At 48.2% G+C, this 13,989-nt stretch overlaps 1 protein-coding gene across 1 annotated transcript in view; it reads left to right on the top strand.

The window, feature by feature from the left end:
- The window catches only part of hook3 (hook microtubule tethering protein 3), a 61,735-nt gene that overhangs the window by 27,562 nt on the left and 20,184 nt on the right, over positions 1-13,989 (top strand). Inside the window, exons 7-11 of the mRNA XM_090191567.1 lie at positions 451-534; positions 2,304-2,467; positions 7,859-7,999; positions 10,368-10,569; positions 11,025-11,135. Of these exons, the coding sequence (XP_090047693.1) occupies positions 451-534; positions 2,304-2,467; positions 7,859-7,999; positions 10,368-10,569; positions 11,025-11,135 (702 nt within the window). The remainder of the gene's footprint in view (positions 1-450; positions 535-2,303; positions 2,468-7,858; positions 8,000-10,367; positions 10,570-11,024; positions 11,136-13,989) is intronic.

Raw genomic sequence — 13,989 nt, forward strand, 5'->3', positions numbered from 1 at the left:
ACATCCCAAGAATATTGCTGAACTGAAACAGTTTTGTAAAGAGGAACGGTCCAAAATTCCTTCTGACAGGTGTGCAGGTCTAATCCGCAACTACAGAAAACGTTTGGTTGAGGTTATTGCTGCCAAAGGAGGGTCAACCAGTTATTAAATCCAAGGGTTCACCTACTTTTCCCACCCTGCACTGTGAATGTTTACATGGTGTGTTCAATAAAGACATGAAAACGTATAATTGTTTATGTGTTGTTAGTTTAAGCAAACTGTGTTTCTCTATTGTTGTGACTTAGATGAAGATCAGATCAAATGTTATGACCAATTTATGGAGAAACTCAGGTATTTCCAAAGGGTTCACGTACTTTTTCTTGCCACTGTACAATAAACATGATTTTCGTGTATCAGCATTTATTTTGAATTTTTCCATGTCAATTCTGACGTATTAGTTTTTATTTCCAGCTGAAGAAGACCGTGGAGGATCTGAACGACGCTCTAGTCACCAAGGAGGAGATCGCACAGAGATGTCACGAGCTGGACATGCAGGTTGGCCTCAAGTTTTGGTTTAATTGCTTTATGTGAACAGGTGCTCGGACTCTGACTGCATTATTGTGACGGCTACAGGTCTAGGTCATAGTTCACCATGGTGTCCTGATCACGGGCTGCAAGTTTCGACCTAATATTGTTCTGAACGTTCGTTTTAGGACTGATGCCTGCCTGAACGTTCGTTTTAGGACTGATGCCCGCCTGAACGTTCGTTTTAGGACTGATGGAAAACCTTTTTGTCATCATTTTAATGTCGCCAGATTTACTTTAGATGCAGTATATTGCTAGCTATCTGAAGATTAATGTACTGACTATGACTGGTCCACCTAGCTATCTGTAGATGAATGTACTGACTATGACTGGTCCACCTAGCTATCTGGAGATGAATGTACTGACTATGACTGGTCCACCTAGCTATCTGGAGATGAATGTACTGACTATGACTGGTCCACCTAGCTATCTGGAGATGAATGTACTGACTATGACTGGTCCACCTAGCTATCTGAAGATGAATGTACTGACTATGACTGGTCCACCTAGCTATCTGAAGATGAATGTACTGACTATGACTGGTCCACCTAGCTATCTGGAGATGAATGTACTGACTATGACTGGTCCACCTAGCTATCTGGAGATGAATGTACTGACTATGACTGGTCCACCTAGCTATCTGTAGATGAATGTACTGACTATGACTGGTCCACCTAGCTATCTGGAGATGAATGTACTGACTATGACTGGTCCACCTAGCTATCTGGAGATGAATGTACTGACTATGACTGGTCCACCTAGCTATCTGAAGATGAATGTACTGACTATGACTGGTCCACCTAGCTATCTGAAGATTAATGTACTGACTATGACTGGTCCACCTAGCTATCTGGAGATGAATGTACTGACTTTGACGGGTCCACCTAGCTATCTGAAGATGAATGTACTGACTATGACTGGTCCACCTAGCTATCTGGAGATGAATGTACTGACTATGACTGGTCCACCTAGCTATCTGGAGATGAATGTACTGACTATGACTGGTCCACCTAGCTATCTGAAGATGAATGTACTGACTATGACTGGTCCACCTAGCTATCTGGAGATGAATGTACTGACTATGACTGGTCCACCTAGCTATCTGAAGATGAATGTACTGACTATGACTGGTCCACCTAGCTATCTGGAGATGAATGTACTGACTATGACTGGTCCACCTAGCTATCTGGAGATGAATGTACTGACTATGACTGGTCCACCTAGCTATCTGGAGATGAATGTACTGACTATGACTGGTCCACCTAGCTATCTGGAGATGAATGTACTGACTATGACTGGTCCACCTAGCTATCTGGAGATGAATGTACTGACTATGACTGGTCTACCTAGCTATCTGGAGATGAATGTACTGACTGTAAGTCACTCTGGATAACAGCGTCTGCTAACTAACTCAAATATAAAACATGTGTGAAGTGAGTTTGTTCCTGCCATCACGTTGTTGAGAAGGCCACATAAAAGCACGTTGCCCAGTTTACACTGTCCTGTAAGAGTTGTGGTTTGTTTTGTGTGATTTGCTTTTTTTTTTGTTTGTTTTTTCTGATTTTGAAATCAATTTGTGTGTTCATGAAAAAAAAAAAAAAAATCCTGTGTTTTATGTTTTAAGAAACATGTTATGGTGTTTTTGTAAAAACTGAACTAAATAGTAGATGGTTTGTTCAATGATATGAGCCTCTCGGAAAAGTTGACCGTATTGACGTGTTTCCCCTCCCCCCCACCAGGTGGCAGCGCTACAGGAGGAGAGGGGTAGTCTCCTGGCCGAGAACCAGATCCTCATGGAGCGTCTCAACCAGTCTGACTCCATAGAAGACCTGAACAGTCCTGTAGGACGTAGACACCTGCAGCTGCAGACACAGCTAGAACATCTCCAGGAGGAGACCTTCAGGTAACACCTTCAGGTGGATGGGTGGGGAGGGATGACCGGCAAACAGGTGGTGGCCCAGCTGGTTCTCTTCCCCACCTTAAGAGCACAATGAATGACAATGAACATGTGGTGGTGTCGGGATGTTATATGACGTAATGTTTTATCCTTAGTTCATTCATGTTGGTAATGTGTACGCCGAGGAACACACAACCTTCTCCACTACTGTCCCGTCTGTGGATAGGGGGCTGCTCCCTCTGCTGCTTCCTGAAGTCCACGATGATCTCTTTTTGTTTTGCTGACATTGAGTGAGCGATTATTTTCCTGACACACCACACTGCTGTCTCGTCATTGTTGGTGATCAGGCCTACCACTGCTGTGTCATCCGCAAACTTGATGATTGAGTTGAAGGCATGCTTGGCCACGCAGTCGTGGGTGAACAGGGAGTACAGGCGGGGGATGAGAACGCACCCTTGTGGGTCCCCAGTGTTGAGGATCAGCGGCGTGGAGATGTTGTTTCCTACCTTCACCACCTGGGGGCGGCCCGTCAGGAAGTCCAGGACCCAGTTGCAGAGGGTGGGGTCAAGACCCATGGTCTGTAGTCAATTAACAGCATTCTCACATAGGTATTCCTCTTGTCCAGATGGGTTAGGGCAATGTGCAGTGTGATGGCGATTGCATCGTCTGTGGATCTATTGGGGCGGTAAGCAAATTGGAGTGGGTCTAGGGTGTCAGGTAGGGTGGAGGTGATATGATCCCTGACTAGTCTCTCAAAGCACTTCAGGATGACAGAAGTGAGTGCTACTGGGCGGTAGTAATTTAGTTCAGTTACCTTTGCTTTCTTGGGAATAGGAACAATGGTGGCCCTCTTGAAGCATGTGGGAACAGCAGACTGGGGTAAGGATTAATTGAATATGTCCATAAACACACCAGCCAGCTGGTCTGCACATACTCTGAGGATGCAGCTGGGGATGCCCTCTGGGCCAGCAGCCTTGCGAGGGTTAACACGTATAAATGTTTTACTCACGTTAGCCACGGAGAAGGAGAGCCCACAGTCTTAGGTCGCGGGCCGTGTCGGTGGTACTGTATTGTCCTCAAAGCAAAGAAGTTGTTTAATTTGTTTTGAAGCAAGACGTCCATGTCCACGACGGGGCTGGTTTTCCCTTTGTAGTCCGTGATTGTCTGGAGACCCTGCCACATACGTCTGGTGTCTGAGCCATGATTGTCTGGAGACCCTGCCACATACGTCTGGTGTCTGAGCCATGATTGTCTGGAGACCCTGCCACATACGTCTGGTGTCTGAGCCATGATTGTCTGGAGACCCTGCCACATACGTCTGGTGTCTGAGCCATGATTGTCTGGAGACCCTGCCACATACTTCTGGTGTCTGAGCCATGATTGTCTGGAGACCCTGCCACATACGTCTGGTGTCTGAGCCATGATTGTCTGGAGACCCTGCCACATACGTCTGGTGTCTGAGCCATGATTGTCTGGAGACCCTGCCACATACTTCTGGTGTCTGAGCCATGATTGTCTGGAGACCCTGCCACATACTTCTGGTGTCTGAGCCATGATTGTCTGGAGACCCTGCCACATACGTCTGGTGTCTGAGCCATGATTGTCTGGAGACCCTGCCACATACTTCTGGTGTCTGAGCCATGATTGTCTGGAGACCCTGCCACATACGTCTGGTGTCTGAGCCATGATTGTCTGGAGACCCTGCCACATACTTCTGGTGTCTGAGCCATGATTGTCTGGAGACCCTGCCACATACTTCTGGTGTCTGAGCCATGATTGTCTGGAGACCCTGCCACATACGTCTGGTGTCTGAGCCATGATTGTCTGGAGACCCTGCCACATACTTCTGGTGTCTGAGCCATGATTGTCTGGAGACCCTGCCACATACGTCTCGTGTCTGAGCCATTGAATTGCGACTCCACTTTGTCTCTATTCTGACGCTTTCCTTGTTTGATTATCTTACTGAGGGATTAACTACACTGTGTGTATTCGGCCATATTTCCAGTCGCCTTGCCATGATTAAATGTGGTAGTTTGCACTTTCAGTTTTGCTCGAATGCTGCCATGAATCCATGGTTTCTGGTTAGGGAAGGTTTTAATAGTCACAGTGGGAACAACATCTCCTATACACTTCCTTATAAACTCACTCAACGAGTCAGCGTATACGTCAATGTTATTGTCTGAGGCTACCCGGAATATATCCCAGTCCACGTGATCGACACAATCTCGAAGAGTGGAATCCGATTGGTCAAACCAGCGTTGGATAGACCTAAGCGCTTCCTGTTTTAGATTCTGCCTATAGTAGGGGAGCAACAAGATGGAGTCATGGTCATATTTATAGTTGATAATTCATAGTTCTTCCCGGTTATATGTAATAACACTTAAGGTTTTCTGGGCTAACAATGTAAGAAATTATACATAAGTAAACTGTGCTGTATTTTGTTTTTTTATTAATAATTTCTAAGGACTAGAAGCGAAGCTGCCATCTCAATTGGCGCCATCTTGCTCACAATCAAAATATATTTTATATTTGTGATTCTTGAAAGTAGCCACCCTTTGCCTTGATGACAGTTTTGCACACTCTTGACATTCTCTCAACCAGCTTCTTGAGGTAGTCACCTGGAATGCATTTCCATGAATTGGTGTTCCTTGTTTTAAAGTTAATATGTGGAATTTATTTTCTTAATGCGTTTGAGCCAATCAGTTGTGTTGTGACAACTAGGGGTGGTATACAGAAGACAGCCCTATTTGTTAAAATACAAAGTCCATAGTATGGCAAGAGCAGCTCAATTAAGCAAAGAGAAATGACAGTCCATTACTTAAAAAATTTAAGAGTTTCTTCAAGTGCAGTCGCAAAAACCATCCAGCGCTATGATGAAACTCTCATGAGGACCGCAACAGAAAAGGAAGACCCAGAGTTCTCTGCTGCAGAGGATGAATTCATTAGAGTTTAACTGCACCTCAGTTTGCAGCCCAAATAAATGCTTCACAGAGTTCAAGTAACAGACACATCTCTGACAGTGAGAGCCCAATGTTCTCTGTTGAGCTGGGACTACCAGCCCCTCCACCCTGCCCCCAACCCACCTGTGGTGGCCTCAGCCCCCTTGCTGCCCCTGTTCCACTGGAGGTAAAAACACATCACCCAATGAGACCTCACACTGCCTGGGGGCCAGTGGTCTAGGTCAACCTCACCCAATGAGACCCCACTCTGCCTGGGGGCCAGGGGTCTAGGTCAACCTCACCCAATGAGACCTCACTCTGCCTGGGGGCCAGGGGCCTCGGTCAACCTCACCCAATGAGACCTCACTCTGCCTGGGGGCCAGGGGTCTAGGTCAACCTCACCCAATGAGACCTCACTCTGCCTGGGGGCCAGGGGTCTAGGTCAACCTCACCCAATGAGACCTCACTCTGCCTGGGGGCCAGGGGCCTCGGTCAACCTCACCCAATGAGACCTCACTCTGCCTGGGGGCCAGGGGCCTCGGTCAACCTCACCCAATGAGACCTCACTCTGCCTGGGGGCCAGGGGTCTAGGTCAACCTCACCCAATAAGACCTCACTCTGCCTGGGGGCCAGGGGCCTCGGTCAACCTCACCCAATGAGACCTCACTCTGCCTGGGGGCCAGGGGTCTCAGTCAACCTCACCTAATGAGACCTCACTCTGCCTGGGGGCCAGGGGTCTAGGTCAACCTCACCCAATGAGACCTCACTCTGCCTGGGAGCCAGGGGTCTAGGTCAACCTCACCCAATGTGACCTCTGCCTGGGGGCCAGGGGTCTAGGTCACCCTCGCCCATGGGACCTCTCTGCCTGGGAGCCAGGGGTCTAGGTCACCCTCGCCCATGGGACCTCTCTGCCTGGGAGCCAGGGGTCTAGGTCACCCTCACCCATGGGACCTCTCTCCCTGGGGGCCAGCGGTCTAGGTCACCCTCACCCAGCTGATTCAAGTGATCAAAGTTTGATGATGATGAGTTGGGGCAAAAACCAAAACGTGCACTACTTTGGGTCCCAGGACCAGTTTTGGGAAACGCTGGACAATGGGTTTCGGCGCTCATCCATTGTAGACCCCTCTCCTTCTGGGGCGGGAGACCGCCCTCCTTCTCAGGCGGTAGACCGGGTAAACCCACCTTCTGGGGCGGTAGACCCCTCTCCTTCTGGGGCGGTAGACCCCTCTCCTTCTGGGACGGTAGACCCGTCGCCTTCTGGGGCGGTAGACCGGGTAGACCCCCCTCCTTCTGGGGCGGGAGACCCCTCTCCTTCTGGGGCGGTAGACTGGGGAGACCCCCCTCCTTCTGGGGCGGTAGACTGGGTAGACCCCTCTCCTTCTGGGGCGGTAGACCCCATTCCTTCTGGGGCGGTAGACCCCTCTCCTTCTGGGGCGGTAGACCCCTCTCCTTCTGGGGCGGTAGATCCCTCTCCTTCTGGGGCGGTAGATCCCTCTCCTTCTGGGGCGGTAGATCCCTCTCCTTCTGGGGCGGTAGATCCCTCTCCTTCTGGGGCGGTAGATCCCTCTCCTTCTGGGGCGGTAGATCCCGCTCCTTCTGGGGCGGTAGATCCCTCTCCTTCTGGGGCGGTAGATCCCTCTCCTTCTGGGGCGGTAGACCCCTCTCCTTCTGGGGCGGTAGATCCCTCTCCTTCTGGGGCGGTAGATCCCTCTCCTTCTGGGGCGGTAGACCGGTTAGACCCCTCTCCTTCTGGGGCGGTAGACCGGTTAGACCCCTCTCCTTCTGGGGCGGGAGACCGGTTAGACCCCTCTCCTTCTGGGGCGGGAGACCAGTTAGACCCCTCTCCTTCTCGGGCGGGAGACCGGTTAGACCCCTCTCCTTCTGGGGCGGGAGACCAGTTAGACCCCTCTCCTTCTCGGGCGGGAGACCGGTTAGACCCGTCTCCATCTGGGGCTGTAGACCGGTTAGACCCCTCTCCTTCTGGGGCGGTAGACCCCTCTCCTTCTGGGGCGGTAGACCCCTCTCCTTCTGGGGCGGTAGACCGGTTAGACCCCTCTCCTTCTGGGGCGGTAGACCGGTTAGACCCCTCTCCTTTTGGGGCGGTAGACCGGTTAGACCCCTCTCTTTCTGGGGCGGTAGACCGGTTAGACCCCTCTCGTTCTGGGGCTGTAGACCCCTCTCCTTCTGGGGCGGTAGACCGCTCTCCTTCGGGGGCGTTTTCTAAGGCGCTTGGTACCCCCCCTCACCTGGAGCCGCACCAACTGGGCACAACATCCTCTAACAACTTTCAGAATTTCATTTTGCATGAAAACCTCATCACCTCCAATCTCATGTTGAAGCTTTTGAGGTACTGTGAGTGACCTGTGAGTTTGTGTATCCACATCTGTCGTCACTGTGTGTGTTGTTGTTGTGTCAGTTTGGACTGAGGTGTACGTTTCTCTCTCTGGGGTGTCTGCAGAATGGAGGCAGCGAAGGATGACTATCGTATCCACTGTAGGGAGTTGGAGAAGGAGCTGACAGAGCTGAGAGGACAGAATGAAGAGCTCACATCCCTGGCTGACGAGGCCCAGACACTGAAGGACGAAATGGATGTACTCAGGTAGGAACTACACCCTAACCCCTATACCCTAACCCCTATACCCTAACCCCTATACCCTAACCCCTATACCCTAACCCCTATACCCTATACCCTAACCCCTATACCCTAACCCCTATACCCTAACCCCTATACCCTAACCCCTACACCCTAACCCCTACACCCTAACCCCTACACCCTAACCCCTACACCCTAACCCCTACACGCTAACCCCTATACACTAGCCCCTATACCCTAACCCCTATACCCTTACACCCTAACCCCTATACCCTAACCCCTATACCCTATACTCTAACCCCTAACCCCTACACCCTAACCCCTACACCCTAACCCCTACACCCTAACCCCTATACCCTAACCCCTATACTCTAACCCCTACACCCTAACCCCTACACCCTAACCCCTACACTCTAACCCCTACACTCTAACCCCTACACTCTAACCCCTACACTCTAACCCCTACACTCTAACCCCTATACCCTACACCCTAACCCCTACACGCTAACCCCTATACACTAGCCCCTATACCCTAACCCCTATACCCTTACACCCTAACCCCTATACCCTAACCCCTATACCCTATACTCTAACCCCTAACCCCTACACCCTAACCCCTACACCCTAACCCCTACACCCTAACCCCTATACCCTAACCCCTATACCCTAACCCCTATACCCTACACCCTAACCCCTACACCCTAACCCCTACACCCTAACCCCTACACCCTAACCCCTACACCCTAACCCCTACACTCTAACCCCTATACCCTACACCCTAACCCCTACACCCTAACCCCTATACACTAACCCCTATACCCTATACTCTAACCCCTATACCCTATACTCTAACCCTTACACCCTAACCCTTACACCCTAACCCTTACACCCTAACCCTTACACCCTAACCCCTACACCCTAACCCCTACACCCTATAATCTAACCCTTACACCCTAACCCTTACACCCTAACCCTTACACCCTAACCCTTACACCCTAACCCTTACACCCTAACCCTTACACCCTAACCCTTATACCCTACACCCTAACCCCTACACCCTAACCCCCCTACACCTTTACCCCCCTACACCCTAACCCCTACACCCTAACCCTTAAACCCTAACCATCCTACACCCTAACCCCCCTACACCCTAACCCCCCCTACACCCTAACCCCCCCTACACCCTAACCCCTTACACCCTAACCCCTTACACCCTAACCCCTTACACCCTAACCCCTTACACCCTAACCCCCTTACACCCTAACCCCGCCTACACCCTAACCCCGCCTACACCCTAACCCCCCCTACACCCTAACCCCCCTACACCCTAACCCCCCCTACACCCTAACCCTCCTACACCCTAACCCCCCCTACACCCTAACCCCCCCTACACCCTAACCCCTATACCCTAACCCCTTAAACCCTAACCATCCTACACCCTAACCCCTATATCCTATACCTTAACCCTCTTACACCCTAACCCTCTTACACCCTAACCCTCCTACACCCTAACCCTCCTACACCCTAACCCTCCTACACCCTAACCCCCCTACACCCTAACCCCCCCTACACCCTAACCCCCCTACACCCTAACCCCCCTACACCCTAACCCCCCTACACCCTAACCCCTCCTACACCCTAACCCCCCCTACACCCCAACTCCCCTACACCCCAACCCTCCTACACCCCAACCCCCCTACACCCTAACCCCCCCTACACCCCAACCCCCCTACACACCAACCCCCCTACCCCCTAACCCCCCCCTACCCCCTAACCCTTCCTACCCTCTAACCATCCCTACACCCTAAACCTCCCTACACCCTAACCCCCCTACACCCTAACCCTCCCTACACCCTAACCCCCCTACACCCTAACCCTCCCCACACCCCAACCCTCCCCACACCCCAACCCTCCCCACACCCCAACCCTCCCCACACCCCAACCCTCCCTACACCCCAACCCTCCCTACACCCCAACCCTCCCTACACCCCAACCCTCCCTACACCCTAACCCTCTCTACCCCCCTAACCCTCTCTACCCCCCTAACCCTCCCTACACCCTAACCCTCCCTACACCCTAACACACCCTAACCCTCCTACACCCTAACCCCCCCTACACCCTAACCCCCTACACCCCAACCCTCCTACACCCTAACCCCCCCCCTACAACCTATCCATACCTGTCTCTCTGGTGACCTGTCTCTCTCTCTCTCTCTAACCCCTGGAATTTCAATTTAATTCCTGAGTTGACTCAATTGAAATGGAATTGACCCCAACCATGGTAGCATGTAGTGGTCCACTAGTTTGCAGCCCACTGGCAGCGCTACAACGTTTTGTATAGACACTAACCCTTAGCTTGTGTTTGTGTCACACAGACACTCGTCAGACAAGGTGTCCAAGCTGGAGGTCATGGTGGAGTCGTATAAGAAGAAGCTGGAGGACCTGGGAGATCTGAGGAGACAGGTCAAGCTGTTGGAGGAGAAGAACACTCTGTACATGCAGAACACTGTCAGTCTGGAGGAAGAAGTACGCAAGGCCAACACCACGAGAGGACAGCTGGAGTCCTACAAGAGACAGGTATGGATAGAGACTGAACACCACTACAAACACACAGAGAGACAGGTATGGATAGAGACTGAACACCACTACAAACACACAGAGAGACAGGTATGGATAGAGACTGAACACCACTACACACAACTACAAACACACAGAGAGACAGGTATGGATAGAGACCGAACACCACTACAAACACAGAGAGACGGGTATGGATAGAGACTGAACACCACTACAAACACACAGAGAGACAGGTATGGATAGAGACTGAACACCACTACACACAACTACAAACACACAGAGAGACTGGTATGGATAGAGACTGAACACCACTACAAACACACAGAGAGACAGGTATGGATAGAGACCGAACACCACTACAAACACACAGAGAGAGACAGGTATGGATAGAGACCGAACACCACTACAAACACACATAGAGAGACAGGTTAACATACTGTCCTTGTTGTCCCCAGGTGGTAGAGCTGCAGAACAAGCTGTCTGAGGAGTCTAAAAAGACAGACAAGATGGAGTTTGAATACAAGAGACTCAAGGAGAAGGTGGACTCTCTCCAGAAAGAAAAGGATGTAGGTGTTACAATGGTTCATTTCACTTTACAGTACTGTACAGAACTACAGGTCAACTTTCACTTTACAGTACTGTACAGAACTACAGGTTGGCTTTCACTTTACAGTACTGTACAGAACTACAGGTTGGCTTTCACTTTACAGTACTGTACTACTATAGTTTACAGGACAACATTGACTTTACATTAAGGGTACTTCAGTACTACTATAGTGTACAGAACTACAGGACAACATTGACTTTACAGTACTGTACAGAACTACAGGACAACATTGACTTTACATTAAGGGTACTTCAGTACTACTGTAGTGTACAGAACTACAGGTCAACATTGACTTTACAGTACTGTACAGAACTACAGGACAACATTGACTTTACAGTACTGTACAGAACTACAGGACAACATTGACTTTACAGTACTGTACAGAACTACAGGACAACATTGACTTTACATTAAGGGTACTTCAGTACTACTGTAGTGTACAGAACTACAGGTCAACATTGACTTTACAGTACTGTACAGAACTACAGGTTGACTTTCACTTTACAGTACTGTACAGAACTACAGGTAGACTTTCACTTTACAGTACTGTACAGAATTACAGGTTGACTTTCACTTTACAGGACTGTACAGAATTACAGGTTGACTTTCACTTTACAGTACTGTACAGAACTACAGGTTGACTTTCACTTTACAGGACTGTACAGAATTACAGGTTGACTTTCACTTTACAGTACTGTACAGAATTACAGGTTGACTTTCACTTTACAGTACTGTACAGAATTACAGGTTGACTTTCACTTTACAGTACTGTACTACTATAGTTTACAGGACAACATTGACTTTACATTAAGGGTACTTCAGTACTACTATAGTGTACAGAACTACAGGACAACATTGACTTTACAGTACTGTACAGAACTACAGGACAACATTGACTTTACAGTACTGTACAGAACTACAGGACAACATTGACTTTACAGTACTGTACAGAACTACAGGTCAACATTGACTTTACAGTACTGTACAGGTCAACATTGACTTTACAGTACTGTACAGAACTACAGGACAACATTGACTTTACAGTACTGTACAGAATTACAGGTCAACTTTCACTTTACAGTACTGTACAGAATTACAGGTTGACTTTCACTTTACAGTACTGTACAGAACTACAGGTTGGCTTTCACTTTACAGTACTGTACTACTATAGTTTACAGGACAACATTGACTTTACATTAAGGGTACTTCAGTACTACTGTAGTGTACAGAACTACAGGTCAACATTGACTTTACAGTACTGTACAGAACTACAGGACAACATTGACTTTACAGTACTGTACAGGTCAACATTGACTTTACAGTACTGTACAGAACTACAGGACAACATTGACTTTACAGTACTGTACAGAACTACAGGACAACATTGACTTTACATTAAGGGTACTTCAGTACTACTATAGTGTACAGAACTACAGGTCAACATTGACTTTACAGTACTGTACAGAACTACAGGACAACATTGACTTTACACTACTGTACAGAACTACAGGACAACATTGACTTTACAGTACTGTACAGAACTACAGGACAACATTGACTTTAGAGTACTGTACAGAACTACAGGACAACATTGACTTTACACTACTGTTCAGAACTACAGGACAACATTGACTTTACAGTACTGTACAGAACTACAGGACAACATTGACTTTACAGTACTGTACAGAACTACAGGACAACATTGACTTTACATTAAGGGTACTTCAGTACTACTGTAGTGTACAGAACTACAGGTCAACATTGACTTTACAGTACTGTACAGAACTACAGGACAACATTGACTTTACAGTACTGTACAGAACTACAGGACAACATTGACTTTACAGTACTGTACAGAACTACAGGACAACATTGACTTTACATTAAGGGTACTTCAGTACTACTGTAGTGTACAGAACTACAGGTCAACATTGACTTTACAGTACTGTACAGAACTACAGGTTGACTTTCACTTTACAGTACTGTACAGAACTACAGGTAGACTTTCACTTTACAGTACTGTACAGAATTACAGGTTGACTTTCACTTTACAGGACTGTACAGAATTACAGGTTGACTTTCACTTTACAGTACTGTACAGAACTACAGGTTGACTTTCACTTTACAGGACTGTACAGAATTACAGGTTGACTTTCACTTTACAGTACTGTACAGAACTACAGGACAACATTGACTTTACAGTACTGTACAGAACTACAGGTCAACATTGACTTTACAGTACTGTACAGGTCAACATTGACTTTACAGTACTGTACAGGTCAACATTGACTTTACAGTACTGTACAGAACTACAGGACAACATTGACTTTACATTAAGGGTACTTCAGTACTACTGTAGTGTACAGAACTACAGGACAACATTGACTTTACAGTACTGTACAGAACTACAGGACAACATTGACTTTACAGTACTGTACAGAACTACAGGACAACATTGACTTTACAGTACTGTACAGAATTACAGGTCAACTTTCACTTTACAGTACTGTACAGAATTACAGGTTGACTTTCACTTTACAGTACTGTACAGAACTACAGGTTGGCTTTCACTTTACAGTACTGTACTACTATAGTTTACAGGACAACATTGACTTTACATTAAGGGTACTTCAGTACTACTGTAGTGTACAGAACTACAGGACAACATTGACTTTACAGTACTGTACAGAACTACAGGACAACATTGACTTTACAGTACTGTACAGGTCAACATTGACTTTACAGTACTGTACAGAACTACAGGACAGCATTGACTTTACAGTACTGTACAGAACTACAGGACAACATTGACT

This window comes from Oncorhynchus mykiss, chromosome 12 (assembly GCF_057628025.1).
Source record: "Oncorhynchus mykiss isolate SJ-2025 chromosome 12, ASM5762802v1, whole genome shotgun sequence".
In the NCBI taxonomy this organism is placed as follows: Eukaryota; Metazoa; Chordata; class Actinopteri; order Salmoniformes; family Salmonidae; genus Oncorhynchus; species Oncorhynchus mykiss.